Raw genomic sequence first — 25,510 nt, forward strand, 5'->3', positions numbered from 1 at the left:
TAGGGGATATCCTGGGGACTGGAACTAACCGAAGCACAGTATGCTCTGTCATTCCTCTCCTTCCCAGCACATGTCCTACTCAAGGCTGGTTGCTAAGAGCTATTGTGACAGCTCTCCACCATGCTGGGGATCTGCCTTACATTGGGGAAACTCCTTCTGCTGCATTGCCTAGTTCTGCTATTGGAGCAACGTGAGGGGCCCTGTTGGAGCACAGAACCTGACCTGTATGTTTTTAACCAGCTTAGTTATATGACCTGTTATGATTTCTGGTAATTCTTCTATATGAGAGAATTTACAGTCCACAGGGCTTTGTGACTACAAAAAGATCAGGGGAAAGGTTCAGACTAACAACAATTATTAACTAAATTTTTGAACCAAACCACAGTCTATGGTAAAACAAAAATTCAGGTTTTGGTAAAAATTTGTGGGTTTTTTGGATTTTGAAAATCAAAACTTTTTACCAAAAACTGGGCTTTTTTGGGGTGAGGGGTAGGAAATTTTTAAAAAGTGTTTAATTTTTTGTGTGCAAATCATAATTGGCTTTTCCCAAACAGCTCTAGTTGTATTCCTTTGTCTGCTTACCTTTCAGGCCTTGAACCTGCAACTGGCTTCATATGGGCAGACCTTTGTATGCACATAGTGGCCCTGATATTCACTGGAGGCTGGGAGCGAGGGGGGTGGGAGAAAAAGATCGATATAAATGACACATCAGAATATAATGGGGGAAGTTCTCAGCTGCTTCCCACCCTCAGACAATAAGAAAAGGAGATGTCTCCCTCAAAGACCATAAACAGTATGCTGAAGCATCCAAAGGGCAGGGTAAGATCACATGACAATGCCGGTTGGAAAGTCATTTTTATTTTATCATGAAAATATTTTTCTGATAGTTTCCAGTTACTAAACATGGGCTTGATTTCAAAAACAGTAAAAAATAATAATAAAAAAAAAAGATAATTCTGTATTAAAGATGCACTGTATTTTTTTTTCTCTGCTAGGTTAATTGTAATGTATATGTTACCCTCTCTGTATAATGCTTGTGTGCTGATATATCATCACTTTGCATACAGCCCCCGTGCAATTCATGCAAGCTTACAAAAAGTACAGCCTGCACCGTATAGGGAATTGGCTCTACTATGTTTGGTCAAGCCCTTCCTCTTCACCCATGTCAGGAAATAGAGAAATTGAGAATTCCATAGCCAGTTGTGGGTTTTTTAAACAGAACTCCCTGAACATGCTATGACATTTCTCGCAGAATCCAGACTGTTTCAAGGCAGATCCCCATAATTCACTAGAGTTAATTTTGAACAGTTTAAATGATATAGGGAAGGTCTTCATGGCCCAAACCCTCAAAGGTACTTAGGCTTCTAATGTCCACTGGAATTTAGGAGCTTAAATACCTTTAAGGATCTGGACTTCTGCTCACATTTCAGACCTGTGAGGGAGTCAGCCGTCTCTGCAGAAGAGATTGTTGCTGAACCCAGCCCTTTTGGCATCTTTCATTTAGGCACCTTGAGACCATAAGTTCTAGGCCAAGGTGATTTTTCCAGAATGAGTAGGGTTGCCAACCCTCCAGGATTGTCCTGGAATCTCCAGGAATTAAAGATTGTTGTGTGATGGCACGTCCAGGAATACGTCCAACCAAAACTGGCAACCCTAAGAATGATGCCTCTAGTTCAGTAACTTATAAGATCTGTTTTGCATGTAAAATGGCCCTTGCCTGCTAGCACTTCTGTATCTCTATTAGGGCACATTTCATAGTCCATCTTATTACATCACCATTTCTAATTGGCTACAATTGAGTCGGAATCTAAGCATGAAGTCACTTCAAGCTGTGTTCAAGCACTGCACTTGCCCTAGGTATTCTGGGCTTTTTCTGGGGCAGGCCACGCCTGTTATTGGATTAAGAGTGGCAGTTTACTTACTGCTTTAATGTAGAGAAGTCTGTCTGCAGTTCTGGGCATATATTTAGAGTCTGGTTCTCATTTTCACAAGGAGCCCTTTTAAGTGGGAGTAAATTATATTTATACTGACTTTAAGTTGCCAGAGTAATGCAAAGTGGCTCTAGCATAATTGAGAATCAGATCGTTAATTTATAAATTAAACATGATATCGCTTTGGGCAGATCCTTAGCTGGTGGAAATTGTCAGTGGAGCAACAACCATTTACCCCTTACTGACGGTATGTCCCCTTTGCTTTCCAGGTGTAAGTGTGACTGGTGGGCACCCATGTAGAAAAAAACAGTAAGGATGTGTCTATATCCAAAACAATGCGCTTTCCCGAGCTAAATGTAGACATTCTCTCTCCCCTTATAGCCCCTTTAGCTGCCTTTTGCCTCCTGAATCCTGTAGGTGGAGGGCTTGAGCAAGTCCATGTAAAACTTACCCTTTTCCACCCCAAGTTTTGAAATAGTGAAGAAGAGGCATATGGAAAAACACCACTGCTCGTAAATAACTTTTCCTCAGCAACTCCTGTAGATTAATGCATAACAACAACTGTTTTAAAATATTTTATTTATTAAATGTTTAAAATAACATAATTAATATTAGCAATTTTATGGCTGAGGTTCTTGTATTCCGTGACCGTACAACTTTGACATGGAGGGCTCAAAACATTACACTTTTGAATAAGAAACTTCATAAGTAACATTTATAACAGTAAATTGTCTCATAGGGAAAAGTGTATAGAAATATCAGTTATAACCATATAAACTTTGGGCAGTGGGACAATAAATATTTTGCTATAAAGGGGGGTTCATTCTATTGTCAAGATTATGTATAGTGATCAAGAAACAATATATAAGCAGTTTCATTTTCTATGGTACTCGTTGAAAAAAGAATCAAGATTTCTTTCTTTAGTAACTGAGAAACTGGGATAGTACCTTTAAGTCTGTTAAATTACTCCTAATATGCACATTTTTATTTGCCCTTAAGTAAGTTTTTTAACCACCTTCTTACCAAGGTGTAGCACCATTTAGCAAGATCATTACTGATACATTTGCTGGGAATGTACAATATATAATCTATTCTGCGCTAGAATACAAGGCCCAGTTGAACAACAAGTTCATCCTTGTTGTCTGCAGTAGAACTTCAGTGCAGGAGTAGCAACAACACGCTTTAAATCATGAAGCTGAAATTTATTTAAAAACAAAAAGCCCCCCCCTTTCCAAGTTGCATAAGGATTCATGAACGATGACTGATTATTTAACAGTACTGGTTTTTTTTTTAAACCTAGAAAATTAGGGTGGTGGTTTTGACATCATCTTAACTTGATGAAGAAAAGCACATAATAAATGGTTACAGCCTGGCCTTTCAAAAAGATCGGATAGTTGCAACATTTCTGGAAGTCGTGTGAGATGATTGGTGCTGAAAATGTATAAACATACATACAGATATGTACACTCACCCCCACACACAGAGGTACACCAGGTCACCTTGAAAACACATCATGCAGCAGCAAAAGCTGACCAAAAGTGCCCCCAAGAAATGTGGCCTGGTCATCAAGTTTTCCTGCAAATGTATTGGAAAAAACCTCATTTTGCAGAAAATTCTCTGGAAAGAAATTGACTTGTCAGTCAAATGGCATGTTCAGATTAATTTTGGTGGGTTTTTTTTAGCAAGGGTATTTAGTTTAATTTAAAGTAAACAATTTGTTAGTTGAAAGCTAACAGTTTGACAGACTTCCTATAACAGAGAAATCATTTGACAATGAAACAATATTCAGTGTTTCATAGCTTCTACATACCACTCAGCTTATAGCTATAGCCTGGTATGCGTGTATAATATTGACTAAAACAAGAGTGCATCAGGTTCAGTGTGTCACAGGTTAGTTTCCCGAGTAACTATGACAACTCTGCAGTATTCTGTCACAATATCATGTGGTAACTGCATGGTAAGTCCACTGGGTACACAAGTCCACTGTTTTGTGATGCTGTGGCAAATAAACTGTCTTGATTGCACAGTATGTGAGCACCAGCTCTGTCCTCAAAGCTGCTTGTTCATAAAGGGCAGCGGGGGAGCAAGGAAGATTCGAGGCTACTGCTGAGTCCCACCCACGGCAAAAGGAAGCTAGATGTAGCTCTGTGATTGGTCAACAGCATTTCGTCCGTCAACAAGATGATAATACAGGAAAGTGAAGCCACTTCTTTGCACAGGACTAAGCATGCTGCCTCAGCAAAAATCTCTAGCCCAAGTGGCCTCCGCTCATAAAGATGCTATGGGCCCATCTCTGCAACCTTCCCTCCGGTAAGTCATGTATACTTATGACTCCGCACTGAATGGAATGTTTTGATTAATAGTTTATTCAACAAAAAATGCAGCTTTGATCAACCCAAACCTAGTCACAAATGTGACTACCGATAATTTTGGCCATGGCAGGAAGAGAAGGTGATGGTGCTGCTGCTATTGCCACCCTCCCTTATGCTCTTTAGTCAAGTGGTTGGGGCACTCACATGGGATGTGGTTTAAATCCCTGCTTTGGAAGGGATCCATGGTGGGGTTTTTTCAGTTCACCAAAAATTTCATTCTTTGACCCAAACCAATTTTTTTCCAAAACTGCCACCAAACTGAAAAATCAGTTATTTGCCCAGCAAGTGTAATGCCAATGAACCAAAGTATGATTTCCTACAGGACCTCTTTAAAACTGCAACTTTTTAAAACAAAAAAAACTAAACTGGATTTGGCTTCATTTTATCAAAAGGAGGGGGAGGGAAAAGGCGAAGCAAGCATCTGTTTCCTTTTTTAGCGAGAACTTCCCCAGGGCTTTGAGTTCACTGAGAAAGAGTGGCTGTATGTTGATGAGCACATTGTTTGGAGACCATTGCAAAAGTCCCATAGACCTTTGGTGTGAGGTCGTAAAGATCTCAAGAGCCCAGAGAAATCACTGCAAGCCTGAGCTCAGTGAGAATTTCCACCAGGTCGTCAACATAAACACCAGAACACCATGGCCAGAGTTGTCCTTGATGAGACCTTGATTGGTCCACAGAACGATCTCAATCAGGAGATGTTCTGAGCCACATGAAAGAGGATTAAAGATGTAAATTTTATCATACTTATGCTCAGGTTTAGAAAAATTAGCAACCTGGTTTTCCACTCAGGAAAGGCAACACAGGTCAGGAGCTATTTGCTGGCAATGCTGGAGTTCCCCAGAGACAAGGATGAGGCTGAGAGGATGGTAGGGCAGATGGTGAAAGCTCTCCAGAATACAGTTTGCCACTTGGAATGAGAAGAAGTGGTCACAGTTGTGCATTTGCAATATCCCCAACAAGCTCTGCTGTTCTTCAAGGGTGAGAAAGAAAGGGCTCACTTTGCTCCTATGGTTGCATTTGGCAAAATACTAAGGTGCCTGGAAAAACTTAAACTTGGTACCACCAGCCTCCTGAGTGAAAACTACTGCATCCTGATTCTCATGCAGGTACAAGGGTCCTGACATGTTCATGGAGAGACAGACTGGTTGGGGTGGGCATAGCATATGCGAATGACCAGTCACAAGTAGGTCTAGCCAAAGGAAGGGGTTGGTGGGGATCAATATAACTCAGAATCTGTGAAAATAATGTGTGTTGTGTAGATCTTTCACATCAGATATGTTCAGAGTACCACTGCTTTCAATGGAGCTCCACGTGTGCTGAAAGGTTTGACCTGGTGCATCTGATTGTAGGATTGGGTCCTTTGTTTATGTGGGCAGAGTAAGATTTAAAATTGCCATAGCTATTTGTTTCTTTCTTTTTAAGTGCTTGGATTTTGTAAATGTGCTTGGTCAGTTCATTGGTGCTAATTAGCATCCTTAACTGGACTTTTTTGGTGAAGTTTTTTGTTTTCAGAATGACCCAGGTTTTGTTTATTTTTAACATTTCATTTTTTCTTGTGTGCAGGTAAATGAAGATAGTGTTTTAAATCAGTGGGATGAATGTGCCACCTGATTATTAAAATAAAGGAGTGAGTGGTGCAGGTAGGGTGACCAGACAGCAAGTATGAAAAATAAGAATGGGGGTGGGGGGGGGTAATAGGAGCCTATATAATAAAAAGACCAAAAAATCAGGACTGTCCCTATAAAATCGGGACATCTGGTCACCCTAGGTGCAGGTCTAACTAACAATGCATCCTGCAGAGACAGCCTTGCCTCATTCCATGTGGACCTGACAATTTAGGCGCATTCACTAGGTAGCTACGTTAGCGATGCATACAGGTACAGTGCACCTGGCCTTCACTCCAGACACTGCTGAAGAGTCATAGCACACGACATGTCCAATCCAAGGCTAGAAAACCACATCTCCTGATTGCACAAGCAGCAGCAGCTAAGCCAGTAGGATGCAGTGCTGGCTAGACACCTCACTGAACCTCTGTGTCTTACTTAGCCACGTTTTTTCAGGTGGGGTAACAAAGTTTTGCATTTACAAAGCACTTTTTCATCCTAAGATCTCAACACACCTTACAAAGGTGGTTAAGCATTAGTAGCCCATTTTACACTTAAGGACAGAGACTTGAAGCAATCTGTATGAGAGGTACTGTGGTCTAGTGAGAAAAGAAGTGGTTTTACCATTTCAGAGAGCTGGGGGAGGAGTGTCTATATTCTGGGATCCACCAAAAGCCTCCTTTGGCAACGTGTTTAAACTCTGTTACTCTCATTTGGAAAATGGTCCTGTGGAGGATGGGGAAGGAGAGGTAACTTCACTCGTTCTTTTCACTTTTTAAAAGAAATATTGCTTGTGTCCATGATTTTTTTCCCCCCACTGTCAGAAGCAGGTATAATTTCGAAATAATGGCCACTTCATAGACATTTGTCTATTCTTGGCCTTAAACTGCTTCTGGTATCACATTTTGTGATGCACTGTTACTTGCTTGGGAGGCAGAAGGCACAAAGTTAGACAGATTGAAAACTTGCAAACACTTTTAAAAAGGAGTCATTTTAAAGTCTTTTAATCTTAACAAATGCTCACTCAATTCACCAAATGTAAAGAAAATGTTCCAGTTGTCAATGAGACAATCATTAAAAACTGAAAGCTTAATAATGTGGTGGGGTTTTTTTGGTACAAAAAATCAGCCTTTCAATGGGATCCTAGTTGCAACTCCTTGTCTGCCTTCTAAGCTGCAGCAAGCTGCTAGAGCACTATGCTCTTTATATATCACATGCAATCCCTCTCCAACAGAAGTCAATGAAAAATAATGCCTATTGTCCATGAAAACAGGACTGGGCCTGTTACTCAGACTGACATCAATGGGAGCAAGACTGGGATGCATGATCCGTAACAAAACACTGTTACTAATTTTGCTTAATTACACTTTCTTCAACAAAGTGGGTGCATGAATTTTCAGGGGAATTTAATGATATGGAAAGTTTGAAAGGGGAGTAACAAGCTGTTTTTCAGCTAGACAAAATAAATGTTAGCCAAAAATCAGAATTTCAAAGCATGGTGATCTTTTTTTTTAAATGACTGATTCAAAAATACCTTTGTTTTCTTTCAAGGTTTGCACACACATTCTCCTTCATGTTGAGAGTAAATACAACTCCTCTCAGGCCACATAAATTTTCCAAGCAAAAGCTATAGAGGTGATAAAAGAGGGCTTTTTAATGGAAGACAAATTATAGAGAGATTAATGCTTCTCCATAGTAAAGTCACTTGTGTGTGTGTTCATGCTGATAAAAAATGTACACAGCTTCTGTATATCTCATCAATCAGGGCTTGAAAATATCAGTCCTTGGCAACCTGAGATAGAGATCTAAACCACATTATCAGCCTTCCACAGTTTACTTTTCCTTACTTCCTTTAGGTCTGAGTGACATAGAAAATGTGGTTTCACAATCTAATAAGGTATTTGGCCCTGTTGGTTTCATTGAACTAAACTTGTGAATTGCATTTAAGAAAACCTCTCACTGATTTATTTCTCTATTTCCTTGTCTTATCATATTCCTTTCCTAATTTCTATTATTTTAACATTTGCAACTATTAAGGAGGGAGGTGGGGATGAGAGTGTCTAGCTCTTAGACTTTGGATGGAAAGATGGCAGCTTTGGTTAATCCATCCTCTTGCACACCAGAATCTAGACAAAAGACCCAGAATAGCCCATGCCTAAAGCTTCAGTTATGGCTTTAAAATTAGCATGGTCCTATGGAAGAAAGTTTGCATATTAAAGCATTAGTAAAAAGATAATTGTGGTCATAGTAACAGGACACATTGACTGCAGGCAACTGTTGGTGGTGGTGGATTCCCTGCTACTTTCAAGCCCAGATGCCCACAGATGCTGTTTAGAGGAGAGGAAGGTCCTTTTGGCCGCTGACTGACTATTTCAGTGCCTGAGGGTGCTTGATGCCCTGAAATAGGAAAGGAACTTATAGCAGAGGCTCACAACAAAGTACCAGATGTTGCGCGCCATCTGCGACCTTGCAATGAAAATGCGCCAGATGATCACAAGGAGGGTGGTGTTGAATGCATACTGGATGTTCCTTAGCCTGTCAAATAAAAGAGAAGCACATTAAGAAAAATTACTTAAAACAATACCGAGATGCAGTCTTAACATCTTTGGATCAAACTTAAAGAGGAATTTCTGCATTGCACTTTTAAAGTGATCTTATTTATAAAGCGGAATGATGTGGCCCTCCTGCCTTTTCTGTTTATTAGCAAGGATACTGGTGCCTAAACAGGTGTCTCCTTTGTGTCCCAAAGCCGCCACCTCCTACATGACCTTGCATTGAAATTATAAGGCAATGAATGCAGTGATGTGATAGATTCAGCTACACCAGCATGCCCCAGATGTCTTTGATTCCATGCATTCTGATTTCAAACCAGAACTGAGACTGAATTAACATTGACAGCTGATTGCCTAGGGATGGACTAATTGATGTCCTATCATCCATGTTTTACTCTGGGGGTGTCAGCAATTTTTAATAACGTCGACAATGAGGTTTTGGTGACTGGCTTATGGAATGTTTGCAGGGATTGACAAAATGCCCCTTCAGTGGGTTTGTTCCTCCCTTGCTGCAACATCTCAGACAGGTAATGTCAGGCAATGGTTCATCCTCCCCAGTGGTCCACTTTTCAGGATCTTGCAGGGTTCTGTTTTTTTTCCTACCACCCCTGCTCATTGTGCATGTCAAGCCATTTGAGGAAACTGAGATGATTTAGGCTAAAATGTCATTATTATACTGATTATATTAATCTCTGTGTCTACCTTTTGTCAAACACAGATGCTACAATTCTATACATTCCTTACTTTCCTAGTGTCTGGCCAAGGTGAGGATCAGGACAAAAGCAAACTAGCTGTGACCTAGCCTGGTCAAGATTGCTTAGTCTTTTGTGTGTGTGCACTTTGTTTTGATATTTTGGGTTGTACTGGTAGTGATGGAGTTTATGCCACCCATTTGGGTTACTATATAGTTTATATGTTCCTGATTTATTATAGAAGCACTTAGAAACTAGGAATATAAATCTTTAAAAATTACTCAAACTAATGATTCATTTGTGACATCCCAGCAATGGCAACGGCCTGTCTTACACTTATAGTTTCACAGGAGCAAGTGTTTTCCAGAGTGAAAAGTGCTGTTCCTTGAAAGGCATAACACTGGTCCTCCAGCAGAAGTGCCTCTGTCCCCCTTTGCATGTTCTTTGGCACTTCCGAGTATTTGGTCTGGAGGAGGTGAGCAGGGCTTACCTTTTTTTAATTTGAAAAAAGGAACCCAAGATCTTTAATTTAGAATGTTTTAGAACTTTATAGGTTCTAGTTGCAAAATACCAAATCCAACTTTGAAGCCTTTATTTTATTTGGGAATGGGAGACCAGAGAGATGTTACCCTCACTCCCTATCTCCAGTACAAGTGTATTTCTAGATTGTTTTAAAATTTTACACAACCCCTGGAAATTGTCATCAACCTTTAGGAGTTTCGCTATATCCAAAGCCGCTCCTCACCCCTTTATTTTTTCCTGTCCTGAATGAACCTTTGGAACTTTTGCAGCAACAGATCTGTAACCCCTCTCTGCCGCTTTTTTGGGGGGTGTGAGGGGAGGGGAGGTTGACTAACTCATTGGTGAGGAAGATTGACTACTTCCATGATAGTATAATGTGCTGCTGCTGGACTATGGGGCCAGCCCAAACCCCCTTTTCTTCCCAAGATGGGCAAGGAAATATTAGGCCAGATCCTTAGCTTATGTAAAAAGGGAGCTATGTCATTTTTTATCTCCCACAAGATCATTCACAACTTGACACAGGTATGATTCATCTGTCCTCGTCCCAGGAATCGTATTATTCAATTTAAAATGGAAACCCTTGCCTTAAAAACCCTTATATACAGCTACCCAAAGCAGCTAGGGGCTGTTGCCACATTTGACCATGTATGGCTTACTTTCGTAAGTGCTGCTTTGCTGCAGGAATCCCAGACATGTCCTCATTCAGCAAATATTTCTTCGCACCTATGCAGTAATTTTCAATGTATTCCGACCAATGCAGCTGACGCACATCAAAGTTGAATAACTGGAATTAAAGAAAAGGAAAATTAATTAAATGCAACAGATTTGCAGTGAGAGTAAAGCTGTACAACTTCATGCTGTGATTTTGAACTGAGCTTCACTCGGAACAAAGCCTAAAAATTTCTGAATCACAAGATTCAGTGAAGAAATGTGCAATGAAAAAATGTTACTCCAACTCTATTATACTACTCTTCATTAGTCACCTGGCTCTGCTTTCAACTCAAACCCTCCGACCTTAAAAAAACTAGATATTTCCTACCAATGGTCTTCCATGCGGTTATCTGTATATGTAGAGTCACCAAAAAGAAAATACCATCGTGCTAGAACACAGACTGTATATTGAAAATACTTCAAAACAAGTCCCTGTTCACTGGTGTCATACTGGGATTATATTTTTAGTGAAAATAAATGGACCAGACACTGAATCAACAGGTCCCCCTGTGTCAGTAATTCAGCTGGGCAGAGCTACGTTCTCTCTTGGCATCTGTGGCTCCAGAAATTCAAGAAATTGCTTATTCAGTTCTTTGCCTTGCTAATGACATTTAGTTTCATAGATCAAGATTTTAAATGGAAAAGGTGTCAGCAATGCTCTCAGGGGATTATAGGTCTAACAGAGCGAAGAAACAGCTTAAGCAAAAAAGAATGAAGAGGAAATGCTTTCTTTGAAGAGAGAACTGTTAACTGTGCAGCAGGGTTTCATGAATGAATAACAAGATGGCTGACATGACTCCACAGAAGTATTTTCAAGGAAGATATGCAGAAAAGAACTCTTCACTCTCAAGCCCACCCAATCCTTTCAGCTTGGTGCAAGAGCACTGGCATCAGCATGGCTGTGAGCTAGAAGATAATTCTAGGTATGGCCAAATAAAACAGGTATACCTAGCTATACCTGGAATTTACTGCCTCTCTGGGTCCACAGTGTAGGGGTTCCATGACTTGTGAGGCTTTGTACCACAGTGGGGATCTGCATGAGTATTGCACAAGGGACTAGACCAATTTTATTTGATCACTGAGTCCTCATCTTGCAAGTATATGATACAGCCCCACAGGTACGTTGAAACTCATCCTAGATCTGCTCATTGTATTCCTTCAGCCCTGTTGCTTCTTCTTCCATCACTGCCCCACTCATGTGCAGAAGTACTTAAAACCAGCAAAGAGTACATTAGATTTTGACATCCTACAGTTATTGTTCTATGGGGGCTCAAATCTAACAAGAACTTGTTCATACTGTGTGTTTTCTCTGGCTAAGATACTGTACTATTTTCTAAAATATTGTACTTACGGCCCTGTCCAACTCCCAATGACATCAATGGACAGAAGAGGTTATTCAAGATATGTGGTCCCTATTTGTATTCCAAACATGTGTGCCATGCGCCGGATCCGAAAGATTTTTGTAGCAGTGTCTGTTGACCAGCATGTGCGTCGTGAGTCGCCTCGTGTCTCAGGCAAGGTTATATTAGGTCATGCGGGTCAATGCCTCTTCAGTCACTCTTACCGCTGAGCAGATCAGTCCGCAGCAAAGGGGACAGAGGACAGGTATTGGAATACAAATAGGCACCACACATCTTGAAGAACCTCCAGTTACAGGCAGAGGTGACATGTAGGCGGGAGGCACAAAGGGTCACGTGTCCGCCCCCAGAGATGCTGCTTGGTTTGTATTGAGCATGCTCACATGGACTGAGCAGGCTCAGTAACATCTGCTGAAGCCACTGAAGTCATTCTGTCCCCCCACTCTCAGCAGGTTGTCTCTGGACAGGTAAGAAACATCTTTTTCTTTGTGTTGTGGTCCCTATATGTATTCCAAATGTGGGTAAGTATCTAGCAGTGATCAGCATGGAGATGGGTGCCAAGATGCAAGAGGTAGCACAGCTTGCAGTTTGGCATGGCCCACTGCAGCGTCTTCAGCCATCTCTTGGGTGATGGTGTAATGGGTGGTGAAGGTATGAAATGAACACCACATTGTGGCCTGATGGAAGTCCTGCCAGGAGACGTATGCTAGGGAGCTGGATGTGGCTGCTTGCACCTGCATCGAGTGCACTGTAATTCCGTCAGGCCGTGGGATGTTGGGAAGTGTGTAGCATTCTCAGATGCAGCTGGATACCCATTTTGAGATTCGTTGGGAGGAGAGGGCTTGGCCCTTGAATCAGTCAGCAACAGAAATTAAGTCTTGTTGACATGCAAAAGGCATAAGTTCTGTGGAGGCAGAATGCTCACGCATCATGGACGTAGAGGGAATGGAGGGTCCTGTCTGCAGGGGAGACATGTGGCTTAGGATGGAAGACTGGGAGGTGGACAGATTGGTTGAGGTGGAACTCTGAGACCACCTTTGGGAGGAACATGGAATGCAGTCGCAAGGAAACCTTGTCTTTATGACAGTGTAAGTGTGGGGATAGAGGGGTAAGCCATCACGGCAGCTAGTTCGCTGACCTGCAGAGTCAAAATGATGGCCACAAGGAAGATTACCTTCATGGAGAGATATGAGAGGGAGCACGTTGCCATTGGGTTGCAGGGTAGAGAGGACAAGATTAAGGTGCTACAGGGTTGTGGGTTTTAGTACCAGCGGGAAGCTATTGAGAAGACCTTTCATGAAGTGAACAGTGGTGGGGTGAGTAAACATCAAGTCACCATCTTCAGTGATTGGTCCAACCCTTTTTTGCTGCATTGCAGAAGCAGAACATCCTCCTAAATGAAATTGAAGGCTTGTACAAGTCTAATTAACAAAACTGGGGGGAAATAAATTATTTCTCTTTCTTTCAAGGAAGTGTTTTTAATGCTGCCCGTCCCTGGAATATGCTATTCAAAGGCTCACCCATAACTCAAATATGATAGGCTGGAGGTAAACAGAACTGTGGTTGAGAATGAGCAATTTAGCAATAGGTATACTTACTCTCCTGTCCTCTGGACTGAGCTGGGTCATTAACATGTTCATATTTTCTGAAGACCACTCCCAGGACTGACAGGTGAAATATTCCAGAAGCATCATAGACTTGTGCAGCCGATTGAAGATCTTCATCATCCTGGAACAGTGCAGAGGTGTTGGAGCCATGCAGAGCCATAGCAGCACATATAATGAAATAAGGAGAACTTGCTCTTATCTGAAAATTGGAGTTTAATGCAGGGCTCTCCTACTTTACATAATAGCTTTCTCCATGGAGCTTAATGCCTTAGTTACTTTTGCTAGTTATTGTGAAGCTGAGTTTTGGGACTCAGCCATCCAGCAGCAGCCTCCTCTTCTGTTCAGCAGACTGATAACTTGCTTAGCTGGAATTGTTATATACTTGCTGAGGCCCTGATCCCGTAGCTGGCTCCTCAGGGACAGACCCTGGTGCCTGAGAAGATCACTATTGACATCAGTGAGACTCAGCATAACCATGACACTGTACCTACACAGAGCCAGTTGCAGGACCATGGCCTAACTTACTAGTTTGAACCGAATAACAGTAACAACTGACTAAGTCCTAGAACATAGGACACATATAGTACCTATAACATAGGTCCTGGATATCTTACAGACCCCCTTTCTCCTTGTGTACTACTGCAGCAGTTTTGAACAGTTCAAGTGCTCTAAATGATGTCCCCTTTCTTAAATGGGAAGGGCCTGGTGGCAGAGGACTCTGAGTGAAGGATTCTTGACTTCTGTAAAAGTCATACAACCATAGCTGCTGTGAGTCTGGTAGCTATCTTTCACCGTTCCTTTTCCAGAGGAAAGATTCATAGATTCTTAGGCCAGAAGGGGCCATTGTGATCATTAGTCTGACCTCCTGCACAAAAACAGGCAAAAGAACTTCCCCAAAATAATTCCTAGAGCATATCTTTTAAAAAAAAAATCCAATCTTGATTTTAAAATGGTCAACAATGGAGAATCTATCACAATCCTTGGTAAGTTGTTCCAGTGGTTAATTACTCTCACTGTTAAAATCTATGCCTTATTTCCAGTCTGAATTCTTCAACTTCCAGCCATTGGATTGTGTTACACCTTCCTTGGCTAAACTGAAGAGCCCACTATTCAATACTGGTTCCTCGTGTAGATATTTATAGACTGTAATCATCCCTTAACCTTCTCCTAGTTAAGCCAAATAGATTGACCTCCTTGAGTCTCACTAGAGGACACATTTTCTAATCCTTTAATCATTTTCATAGCTTTTCTCTGAAACCTCTCCAATTTATCAACATCCTTCTTGAATTGTGGACACCAGAACTGGATGTAGTATTCCATCAGTGGTCACACCAGTGCCCTATACAGAGGTAAAATAGCCTTTCTATTGCTACTTGAGATCCCCCTCTTGTTCAGAGTCTGTTTCCCAGGATAGAGTCCCCCATCTTGTAAATATGGCCTACATTCTTTGTTCTTTGGCCTCTCTGAAGATGCCAATAAGGGTAACAATGGTGAGGCTGGGTTTTGGGGACACCTGTCCAAAGGGAGTTGAACATTGACCACTAAATCCTTACACACAAGCCATCAAACAGCTGACGGGGAGTAACAATTCAACCCAGGTTAACTCTGGCTGGCACCTGGAAAGTAAATGCATTTTGATGGCTAAAAAGTTAGGACTGAGTGTTTGTGGGGGAAGATTATGGGTGGGTGCCACAGCGGGTAAGGGGGAATCTGAATCATCTGGGCACTTTCTGGCGGGGCAGGAGACCAGCAGAAGATGTAGCATCAGGGATAGTGGAGAAGGCAACATGATGCTGTGTGAAGGAAAGGAACTACTTGAAGGTGTGGAAATTGGAAGAGGCATCGGAGGGACAATAAGAGAATTCAAGCTGATGGGATGGAGGAAGGTTTGGATTTAGACATTGCAATGGATGGTGAGAAGGAAGTCAAGACTATGTGTAACACTGACAGACTCTGGTCATCAGCGGGCGAGATCAAACTGGGGACCTCTGGAGTTTAATGCATCAGCCTTTACTGCATGAGCTAAAAGCCAACTGGCCCTTAGCTAAGGCTGTAGAGCAGCCTCATTAATCTCTCTCTGAGTGGTCTCAGTGCCACTAGATGGGCCAGAACACCACAGCCAGGAGGCAAGTGGGTTACATACGGACTTGTCTGAGGTGGAGAAGAGGGGTAAGGGGAGAGTTTAGCAGCTTGAGCAGGCTCAGTGGCGTACTTAATGAACTCAATGATGCAAGGCTGTGTCTTGTTTGCCCAGCTCAGAGATCTGAAAGTTCAAGGGGTGGGAGGTACTTCTCAGCCTGAATAAATTCCAAATTGCATTTGAAATTAAAGTTTAGGATTATAGCTGACATTTCTGCATCTACTACAAGAATTATTGCAGGGATGTTCTGTGGCCTGTATTATGTAGGATGTCAAACTAGATAATCACAGTGGTCCCTTCTGGCTTTATAATTTATTAACTTAATGGCAACAATCTTGCTGAAAGGGGCCATCATTTGTAACACCAGCAGTAACTATATTTAGCACTTATTACTGTTCTTTATTTGCATTACAGTGCCTAGAGCAGTGGTGGGCAACCTGCAGCCCATCAGGGTAATCTGCTGGCAGCTCCCATTGGCCGGGAACGGTGAACCACAGCCGCTGCGAGCCATGAGCAGCTGTGCAAATGTAAACAAACTGTCTGGCAGCCCACCAGTGGCTTATTCTGACGGGCCGCAGGTTACCCCCCACTGGCCTAGAGGCTTCTTGCACTGCTCTAATTTATGCCCAGTTTTCTATGATTCCTAGGGCCCATTCCTGAAGTTGGGAATAACTGGGGCTCTAAGTATAGGGCCCATTTCCTTCAGACATGTCAGGGGGTAGGGTAACATCACAGCTACTAGAGCAGCTCCAGGCCATCCAGGGATTTCCCTACAGATGGCTGGTTAAATCAGCCATACACTGCCTGAGTGGGCCAAAGCAGCTGGCCTGGTCCACTGTTCAAGCTTTCTTGTGTGATTGTTAAACACGCAGGAAAGAAGCTGAGTTATTATTTACACAGGGGTCCCCCATGAAAGGGTCATGGATGCCTTCATTTTGCTTAACCATACTGTTGCCAATGCTCAGAAATCATCTGTAAGTGTAAACGTTCTTTTTAAATGCAGTTCAGAGCTTACGAACACTCAAACACTCATTACACCTTTCCAACTGTCAGACTGTTGTATGCGGGTTGTCACCTGCTGGACATGTCACTGACCTATAGGTCAAAATAACTGTGTGTGGTAGCACTCTGAACATTGCCAAGCCTGAGTCTTTATGCATGGACACAATTTCACAACAGACTGAACTAACATCAGGATATTGCAGTGATCTAAAGCTTGCAGTATGCATGGCAATAGGGCCAGGTTAAGCACAGACAGTAAAAGTAAGGGACAGAGGCACCACCCTTTTGTCTACCCACACTAGCTGTTCAATGCTTGACCTGATTTCTCTTTGCAGGGTTTTGGTAGTGGGACCAGAGGGAGAGGCCTCTCCTAACCTTCTGGCAGCTTGGGAAACCACAAATTCTGAGACCAACTCCATGGAGCTGAGTCTTATTGAAAATCTAAGACTCTCCCATGAAAGCTGTGAGAGCTGGGAGCTGTATGCTGAGCTGAGCAAATGCGGTTCCGTTCTTTCTTCTTGAATAAATGGCTCAAGAGGAGTACTGGAGAAAGGAAGACAACCAAGAACTTTAAAGTGAGTGCAGACACTGTAGGGCTGATTTTCTCAGGACATGTTAGAGCCCGTCTCCTCTATGATATTTTTAGGTATGATAATATATGGAGTAGCGCAACTTCTCACCTGGGCTTTCTTCCTGTTAATCTCAAGTAGAAGTCATACAGCATGGCTGGAGCCTTATGACTGACAGTTATCCAGTACTGGTTTATCAGGTGGTTTGAGGTCGTCTGAGCCCTGGGTATTCTGAAAGCCTGCTCAAGGGGGTTCCTTTTGAATGTGGATATGACATGGTATCCTGTAAGAGAACAGGACAGATGTTTTGAATTAGAAATGCATCACTTTTAGAACAGGCTGCCATGAGCATAGCAATGTGCTCAAATCTATGAATACTACCAGGTAATATGGTTCTAGGGAAATAGTTGGATTATATGATTTACATTTTCTCAGAGGAGAAAGATGGCTGTTCATGCTGATTAACTCATACCATATACATATGTAAAAAGAAGTGTTGTTATAGATATAAAAATCAACAATGAGAGCCCACTAATCGGGTTTTTACACATTTCCCAACTCATGCATGGCCTTTGTTATATTTGTCACAAATGTGTGTTGGATACAGTCTCTGTCTCTGCCTTTTCTACTGTCCTTAAAAAGAGAGGATGACAAGATAAGCATGGCCCAAAATTTGATCAGTTTTATATTTATACATTTTTAAAAAGATAAATCTCTTTGCAAAAATCCCCATCATTCATTATGGTTTGAGGGACTGGTCCTACTCCATGGCAGTTTTGCCATCAAAAGGAAAGGGGGAAGGATCCAAGTCTATAGGCAGTCTTCATATTAGGATTGGATGCATTTCTGAAATACACCTCTACCTTGATCTAATGCTGTCCTCAGGAGCCAAAAAATCTTACCGCGTTATAGGTGAAACTGCATTATATCGAACTTGCTTTGATCCACCGGAGTGCGCAGCCCTCCCCCACCGGAGCACTGTTTTACTGCGTTATATCCAAATTCATGTTATATCGGGTCATGTTATATCAGGGTAGAGGTGTATATGCTTTAGTCAAACACAAATTATTGGGTCGAATAGAGGAACAAATGGATTATTCTATGGCATGCATTGCACAGGAGGTCAGATAAAATAATCTAATGAGCCTTCTGGCCTTAAAAATCTATGAATCTAGGCTGCTAGTTATTTAAAACAAATGCTTAACTAAAACTTAATGGCAGCACTCATGAAAACAACATATGATGGAGGAAACATTTCAAGAGGGAGCCAATTTCCGCTTCAAACTTTTAACAACAGTGAATTCTAATAGCTCAGTAGTTTAAGCATTGGCCTCCTAAACCCAGAGTTGTGAGCTCTAATCCTTGAGGGGGCCACTTAGGGTTCTGGGGCAAAATTGGTCCTGCTAGTGAAGGCAGGGGGCTAGACTCAATGATCTTTCCAGGTCCCTTCCAGCTCCAGGAGATAGGTATATCTCCATTACAGTGGTGTAAATCCAGGGGAATGCCATGAATATCAGTGGTTACTCCAGATTTACTCTTATAACTCAGAGCCAAATTTGACCTATTAACTTTAAACTATGATTGTATTTCTTAAGAAAAGAGAACTTTAATTAATTTTCAAAAAAGTGCCAGTGCATATACTGGGTTGTACTGAGAAAAAACAGCTAGCATATCTGTATATTCTATATACTGTATATTCTGAAATCCTCATCATATTCCTTCAGAGCAGAATTGGTTTAGGATAACTAATTGCAATCATCATATATACCACAGACTTTGTGGGATTTGTTGTCTATGTAACAACAAAGTTAATTCCATTATAGTCATACCCTATGGAGCCTGAGAAATGAGACTAAAATGGCACAACTACAGTGTGGCAGCTGTGCCACTGTAGCGCTTCAGTGTGGACACTGCCTACGCCAACAGGATGAGTTCTCCTGTCAGCATAGGTAACCCACGTCCCCAAGAGGCAGTAGCTAGGGCAACAGAAGAATTCTTCTATCAACCTACTGCTGCCTACACTGAGGGTTAGGTCAGCTTAACTATGATGCTCAGAGGTGTGGATTTTTCACAATCCTGAGTGAGGTAGCTAAGCCAACTTAATTTTGTAATGTGCACCAGGCCTAAGAAACAAAATGCTTAGGGCTGATCCTCCAACCTGCTATTTGAGGGAATCCCCAGGTAGCACAGAGTCACTGTAATGTCACCCCTCCTGACCTTTTACACAGAAAGCTCGATGCTGGAACAGACTCTGGGGACCAGAGGCAGCTGCCGATACCTCCAAAAGAATTTACTTTTCAATGGGAACCTGTGGCAGGGTGCTTTGAAGGGCTTAAAGCAGCCCTGGAGAGGGCTGCAGCAGGAAAAGCTAGGCTGACTGGGGGAAGTAGCCACAGCTGGGGCCACACCCCAATCAGGTCACAACTGGCCCTATAAAAGGGCTGAGAGCCAGGAGCTCAAGAACAGACTCTCTCACTAGCTTCGGGAGAGAGAAGGACTTGGCTGCCTGGGAAGCTGAGAAGGGCACCTGAGGTGGAGCAGTGCTGGGGAAGGGCTAAGGGAGCTGGGGAGCTCCAGTCTAACAAAGCCCCAGGCTGCAGGCCTAGTTAAAGGCCTATACACAGGTACTGGGGCTGCAGAGGGGCAGCAGATCCTAGCCCCCTTGCCAATGAGTGGCCAATACAGACTGCAGTCTGCCCCAGGGAGCGGGGCTGGATGGTGACTGGCAGTAACCACCGAGGCAAGGTTGGGATAGAGGGTTGGGGGTTACTGCTGGGGCAGAACTCCAAGGCAAAGAGCACTGGGTCTGGGAGGGATACAGGGGCCAGTGGCAGGCGAGACCTGCAGAGAGCTAATTCCCAGGACGACCAGCAGGAGGCGCAGTGCCAGTGATTCGCCGCCCCACCACAGAACCGCATGGAATTGTGTTCCTGTTGCTTTATTCACTTGGCTTATGTCACAAATAGAAAACCAGATCAAAATGTTCAGTGTCACAAATTATGTCTAGACCATCCTCATACAGGATGATTCCAGACTAGTGCCTGGCCAGTCCTCTGCTACATATCGTATGGTCTGTTCATCACTGTGCTATTCCTACTTAAGCATATGTATCCAGAAGCTGTAACAATGAGTGGCCATATACATTCAGTACAGCCCCCTTGGGCCAATTAAGGAAAAGAATTCACAAGCCTTGCCTCCAAAAAAGCACAGGTTTGTGCGTTATCAACTGAAAGACCAGCTCCACTACTTCATCCAGTCAAGGAAGCCCTAATACACATAAGCATGTTTGATGCATCCTAGCAGAAGTGCACATACACAAAAGCTAGCACCCCAACTCTGCATTACCAAGGTCCATAATGACAATCTGCCAAGAGTCCTATGGATTCTGCTCATCTGGATTTTTAAATTTGGCCCTTTCTCGTTATCATTCTGCATATTTGGATCTGATGCATTTGACCTTTGAAGCAATGGGGGAGTGCACTTTGCCTACCACTTTGAGCCAGACACATGATGACATTACTCACTCCAGTAAATAGGCTTTTAACATGCTTTCTTTAAAGAATTTTCAGTTTGCTTACTGCTGTGGCATCTCAGCCCATTACATACCAAATTAGCTTCAATTAACAAAGGCATGAGGCATGGGGTGTGGGGAGTGAAATGCCTCAGATCTGACAAAGCTTTGGCCAACCAGATGAGGTCTTACAATAAGGCTGAGTTAGCTAACGTGGGCTTTTGACAAAACAAGTCCACTGAGAACACTTGCTTGACCTCAGAAATTCACTACTAGTGACTCTCAGCAGAACTGCTTCACTTAAAACCAGCTGTGATTATGATGCATGGAGAATGAGATGGTCTCTAAAGTCTTAATGACTACAACCATCACCTTGAATTGCACTCAGAGGCGCATTGTAAACCAGTGCAGTGCATGGAACACAGGTGCCCACATAAACCTAATCCACTAGGCAGGCAAGTTGCCACATTCAACAGTAGCTGAAGTGGTTTTCAAGAGTGGCTCCAATAGAGAACATGGCCCTTAGCCCACTTGGAACTAAGCATGCATGACTGTGACAAGGTCTTCATCAGCAAGGAAATACCTCAACCTCGGAGCTAAATACAGATTTAAAAAAAAATATGAGTTACTGGTGAGTCCAAGATGTACCCTGAGACTGCCAAATCCCTGGTAAGGGAATGGCCTGATCCGCTGACAGATGGAGTACTCACAACCCTCATTAATTCAAACCAAAACAATTTTAAGTGAACACACTTGTACACACACTTCTTCAGTTTTCACCCATAAACAAGTTGCCAACACTGACAGTAAGTAAATGAAAAGCAAATTAATAGTCCTAGTTAAGGATGCCTGTGTTCTGATGGCTTTGATGGAGGTGCAGAGATATGCAGGAGAGGTTGAGACCGGTGTGTTCTTTCCATAGGCTGTGTAGCTGGGCAGATAACACACTGTAGGAATAATTTCATTCTTTATTTTCCCTGCTTTTGTGGATTTACATTGGGGAGAGTCTCACATGGGCAGCGTTAACTAGATGTTGGTATTTTGTGGAGAAATTTGAATTAAGCTTCAGAGAATTTAGCGTTCTCATCTTGGTTCTTCACTCAACACTAACCACAGGATGTCAAAACTCCTGATGTCATAGTTTAAAGATTTTTAAAGAGAGGGTATTAAAGTTTAGGAGGAATTGACACCAGTTCTACTCTGAAAAGTGGCAATGTGAAAAGGGCACCTTCTCACTCAACAGGCCTGTTTCTTGAGTGTATTCAGAGTCATTTCTCCTTACTTGAGTGACAAAAATAAACATTTAAAGCCTTTTACTTCAGTTAATCCTGCAGAGCCAGAACAGCTAGGAGAGATGGCTCAGGATTCTGTCTGCATTGACAAGACAATTGTTTACTACATTTAAACCTGGGCAAATCCACTTGAAAATAAAGGGTTTGCCCACATATAAGTGAGGGGATAATTTGAAAACAAATGAGCTACCTCCTGTATCTGAGTGCCTGATTTAGCTTGCAGAACCTTGTGATGAAACCCTAGAAGGAAAACACCCACCTTACCTCTCCGAATCCAGGTGATAGTGTTAACAATACAATGTGGCACCTCTTGAACATGGGAGTAAAATGGTAAATAGAGCTCATCAGGCCCAATGCACTGGAGTATATCTTCTAAACACTTTCACCATCAACATAGAATAAATTACTTTATTGTGGAAACTAAATGGGTTCCATGATATTTACAAGTGTGGGGAACCTTATTCTTTATACTTCAGCTGAGGGCAGCTATACTTGACCATAATTACTTCTGTGAATTTTCCTGAATACACTTGGTCTATTCAAAATCTACATTTGGCCATTTGTTCCTCCACTGAATGCTAGCAAATATCGTTTCAGGCATTGATCAATCTCCAGATCCCTGTCTTGCTATCTTTCCCTCTCCATTAATCCTACTTTGGAATGATTACAATGGTGGGTTGGAAAGAGAAGAGTTTTAGTATAATTTGATTAGTTATTAAAAAATCTTGCCAAGGACTGGAGACTGAAAATTAGGGATATAAACCAACCCTGGAGAACAGAAGGCTGATGTGTTTGGATGTCACAACACAAATACAGTGAAGGGAATGTCCAGGCCATCTCTTTGCTAATTACAGGGTCAAGCATTTTGGTGCTCAGGAAATAATCATGAGAGACATGCCTAACCCCATGCACGAATCTGTGGATCAGGTGGGAAATCCCATGAACTCTGTCCCTTCTCCCCTAAAGGAGAGTTCTTTAAAAAGTCTCTTTAAGTCCTGAACAGTGTTCAAGTTTCAGAGTTTATTTAGCCTTTCCCTTTCCTAATGGAAACTCACAGTGTTATTTGCTGCCAGTGATATCCTGGAGCTGTGATAGTGTTTTGATACCATATGCAACAAGTGTTTACAGCATCATCTGCTTTTATTCAAATCCAAACATTTGCAAATCCAATTTTAAATTATAAACTGATGGAGGTTTTCCTTTTGGAAGCAGTCACTTATTTAGTCCTCCATCCACTACTCTTGCTATCTTTGGCTGTGACAAAAAAAGACAAATCATTGTCATATTTATAAAATGCAGCCATTGTCATTTCAAATCACATACCAGACATTGCATTTGGGGAAATCAGCAATGCCTTCTCTGTGTAAGCTAATTAAGGCTTCTAGCAAAACAGCTGCAGCACGCTGCCCCGTGTTTCTTCTTGATGTGGAAATCATGTTTAACAAATGGCAGAGGAGACAAGAGAAAATGCTGAAAAGCAGGAGGAAAACATCACCTTTGTATTGTATTAGTAAATACCTGAGATGGCTGTGAGACCTACATGAAAATCTCAATGAAGGGAGGTTCGGTGACTGGTGGAAAATACAAAACCATTCTGCACAATTGGCATAACTGGTGCTGTGGCCAATTTATGATCAAATACACCTTATTCTATCTGGTAGTTTAATTCCTGCCTTTAACTTCTTTCTCTCAAGACTTACACTGGAGAGACCACAGCCCTTATTTCACTGAGTTGGCTGCATTGACATATGTACTATATGTATTAGCCTCTGTGTGCCTAGGCATGTTGCTCTATAGGAAGTGGTCAGTACTCACAACTGGGGTCAGATTAAGTAGTTAGATTTTCAAAAGAGGTATGCATGCTGAGCACTTTTGAGAATCTGACCCTCATTTACATGCATAAATGGGAGAAAGTTGAGCTCTTTTGAAAATGTGGCTCCAATTGACTTTGAACATCTGGCCTTGAACTCTTTTGAAAATCATCCCCAACAGTTCAAGATCCCAAATCAGTATAAGAGTATCATAGCTATCAGTACAACAAGGCCATTATGTATCTAAGTACATGTATGTCACTATATGTGATGGATGTAAAATATGGGACATATAAGAACACTGGTGTAGGAAGCATCAAAAGAGACCATTAATTTTTAGAATATTTTCTCTAACCTTGTACACCAATTCTGTTGTAAATAATATCTAGTAATAAGTGTCCAAGCACTAGTTTGTGTGGGAAAGAGGTAAATCTGGGCCTAAAATGAGGTATACGAATTCAAGTAAATTTCAAAATGAAAAGGTGGTTCAAATCAAAAGGTCAAAATGTTTAATCTTGAAAATGTCAAATCTTGAAAATTGAAGCATTTAGACTTTTTCAGAATTTTGTTCAGTTTTTTCAACTGAAGTAATTCAACACAGATTCATTAAACATTTCAGCTGATCCAAATCTGCATTTTTCAGAAATAAAAAAAACCAACCCAATCCATATACAAACAACAATAAAATCCACCCCCCCACACACATTTCAGCCAAAAAATTTCATCCAGCACTAATCATAATGGATGTGTACAAAAGGGCCATATTAAGGTTGTTCAGGGCAGGCAAAGAAACCTGAGCACAAATGAAACCCCAATAGATTTGCTGAAATGACACCAGGACAGCCTTCCCCACTCCTCCTTGCTTAATAATAAAAGCAAGTTCTAGAAGTCCATTTAGAATTTCAGTGGGTCAGAATTAGAACTCATTCTGCCCTACCCAGTTCATCAAGGGAAAACTGAATGGCTTGACATTCATTAATATTCACACAGTGAAAACCATTTTGCAGCCTGTTTGAATAACTGCTTTTGACTAGAAGTTTCAGAACATACTGTGTATGCTGCAGCTAGCAAGATTAACCCACTTTGATTTTATTGGCCAGACCTAAACTGCAGCAAAGCAGAACAAATTGCTTTGAGATTACCTCAGGTTAATGCTTAGCTGTGGGGCACAGACTTTGTAACAATAATAACAAATAATAACAATAATAGAAAAGAGACACAAATATACTTTCAATGGTATGTTGTTATTTTGAAAGGGAATAAAATAATTTAAGTAATTGGATAATTTGACATTTAGGGCTTGTCTACACATGGAAATTTAGTGAAACATATATTCCAGAATAATTATTATCCTATTTTGGTATAGGTCCCCACTTACGAACACTCTTATTTCAGAATAAGAATGTCCAGACAGGGGCTTTTACTGAAATAACTATTTCAAAATAGCTATGTCAGTAAATTTCCAAGTGTAGACAAGCCCTTAGAATCAACCTGGGGAGTACAGGAAGTAGAAGAGAACTAAAGAAAGATTAACATTTTAGAGAAAACACATTTTAGCCTAAATTCTTCCATCTGCTATTCCACTGAAAATCCAGTGTAACTCCATTAATTTCTATATATTTGTATGGGTGTGGAACAGAATTTGGTCCAAAGCAGGGAAAAAACATTTAGAAATAGTTTCTCAGTGTAAATTGGCACAGATCCATTGGAGTCACTAGTTTATGTCTGATGAGGGGCTGGCCCTTACTTTCACACCCACGCCGAAAGGGCCAAATTCATCCTTGATTTCACCGGAGTTCTTCCAGGGATAAATTTGGCCCTGGAGGCCTGTTTTGC

General features: G+C 41.7%; 1 protein-coding gene across 9 annotated transcripts in view; it reads right to left on the reverse strand.

The window, feature by feature from the left end:
- Nucleotides 1-5,519: 5,519 nt before the first annotated feature.
- The window catches only part of FAR2 (fatty acyl-CoA reductase 2), a 214,206-nt gene continuing 194,215 nt past the window's right edge, over nucleotides 5,520-25,510 (reverse strand). For all 9 annotated transcript variants that reach the window (XM_039545340.1, XM_039545315.1, XM_039545349.1 and 6 more), the window contains 4 exons: nucleotides 17,172-17,343; nucleotides 13,341-13,470; nucleotides 10,330-10,457; nucleotides 5,520-8,442 (listed from right to left, as the gene is read on the reverse strand). In XM_039545340.1, coding sequence (XP_039401274.1) covers nucleotides 8,280-8,442; nucleotides 10,330-10,457; nucleotides 13,341-13,470; nucleotides 17,172-17,343 — 593 coding nt within the window. In that variant the 3' untranslated portion in view covers nucleotides 5,520-8,279. The remainder of the gene's footprint in view (nucleotides 8,443-10,329; nucleotides 10,458-13,340; nucleotides 13,471-17,171; nucleotides 17,344-25,510) is intronic.

Source organism: Mauremys reevesii, linkage group 1 (assembly GCF_016161935.1).
Source record: "Mauremys reevesii isolate NIE-2019 linkage group 1, ASM1616193v1, whole genome shotgun sequence".
NCBI lineage: Eukaryota > Metazoa > Chordata > Testudines > Geoemydidae > Mauremys > Mauremys reevesii.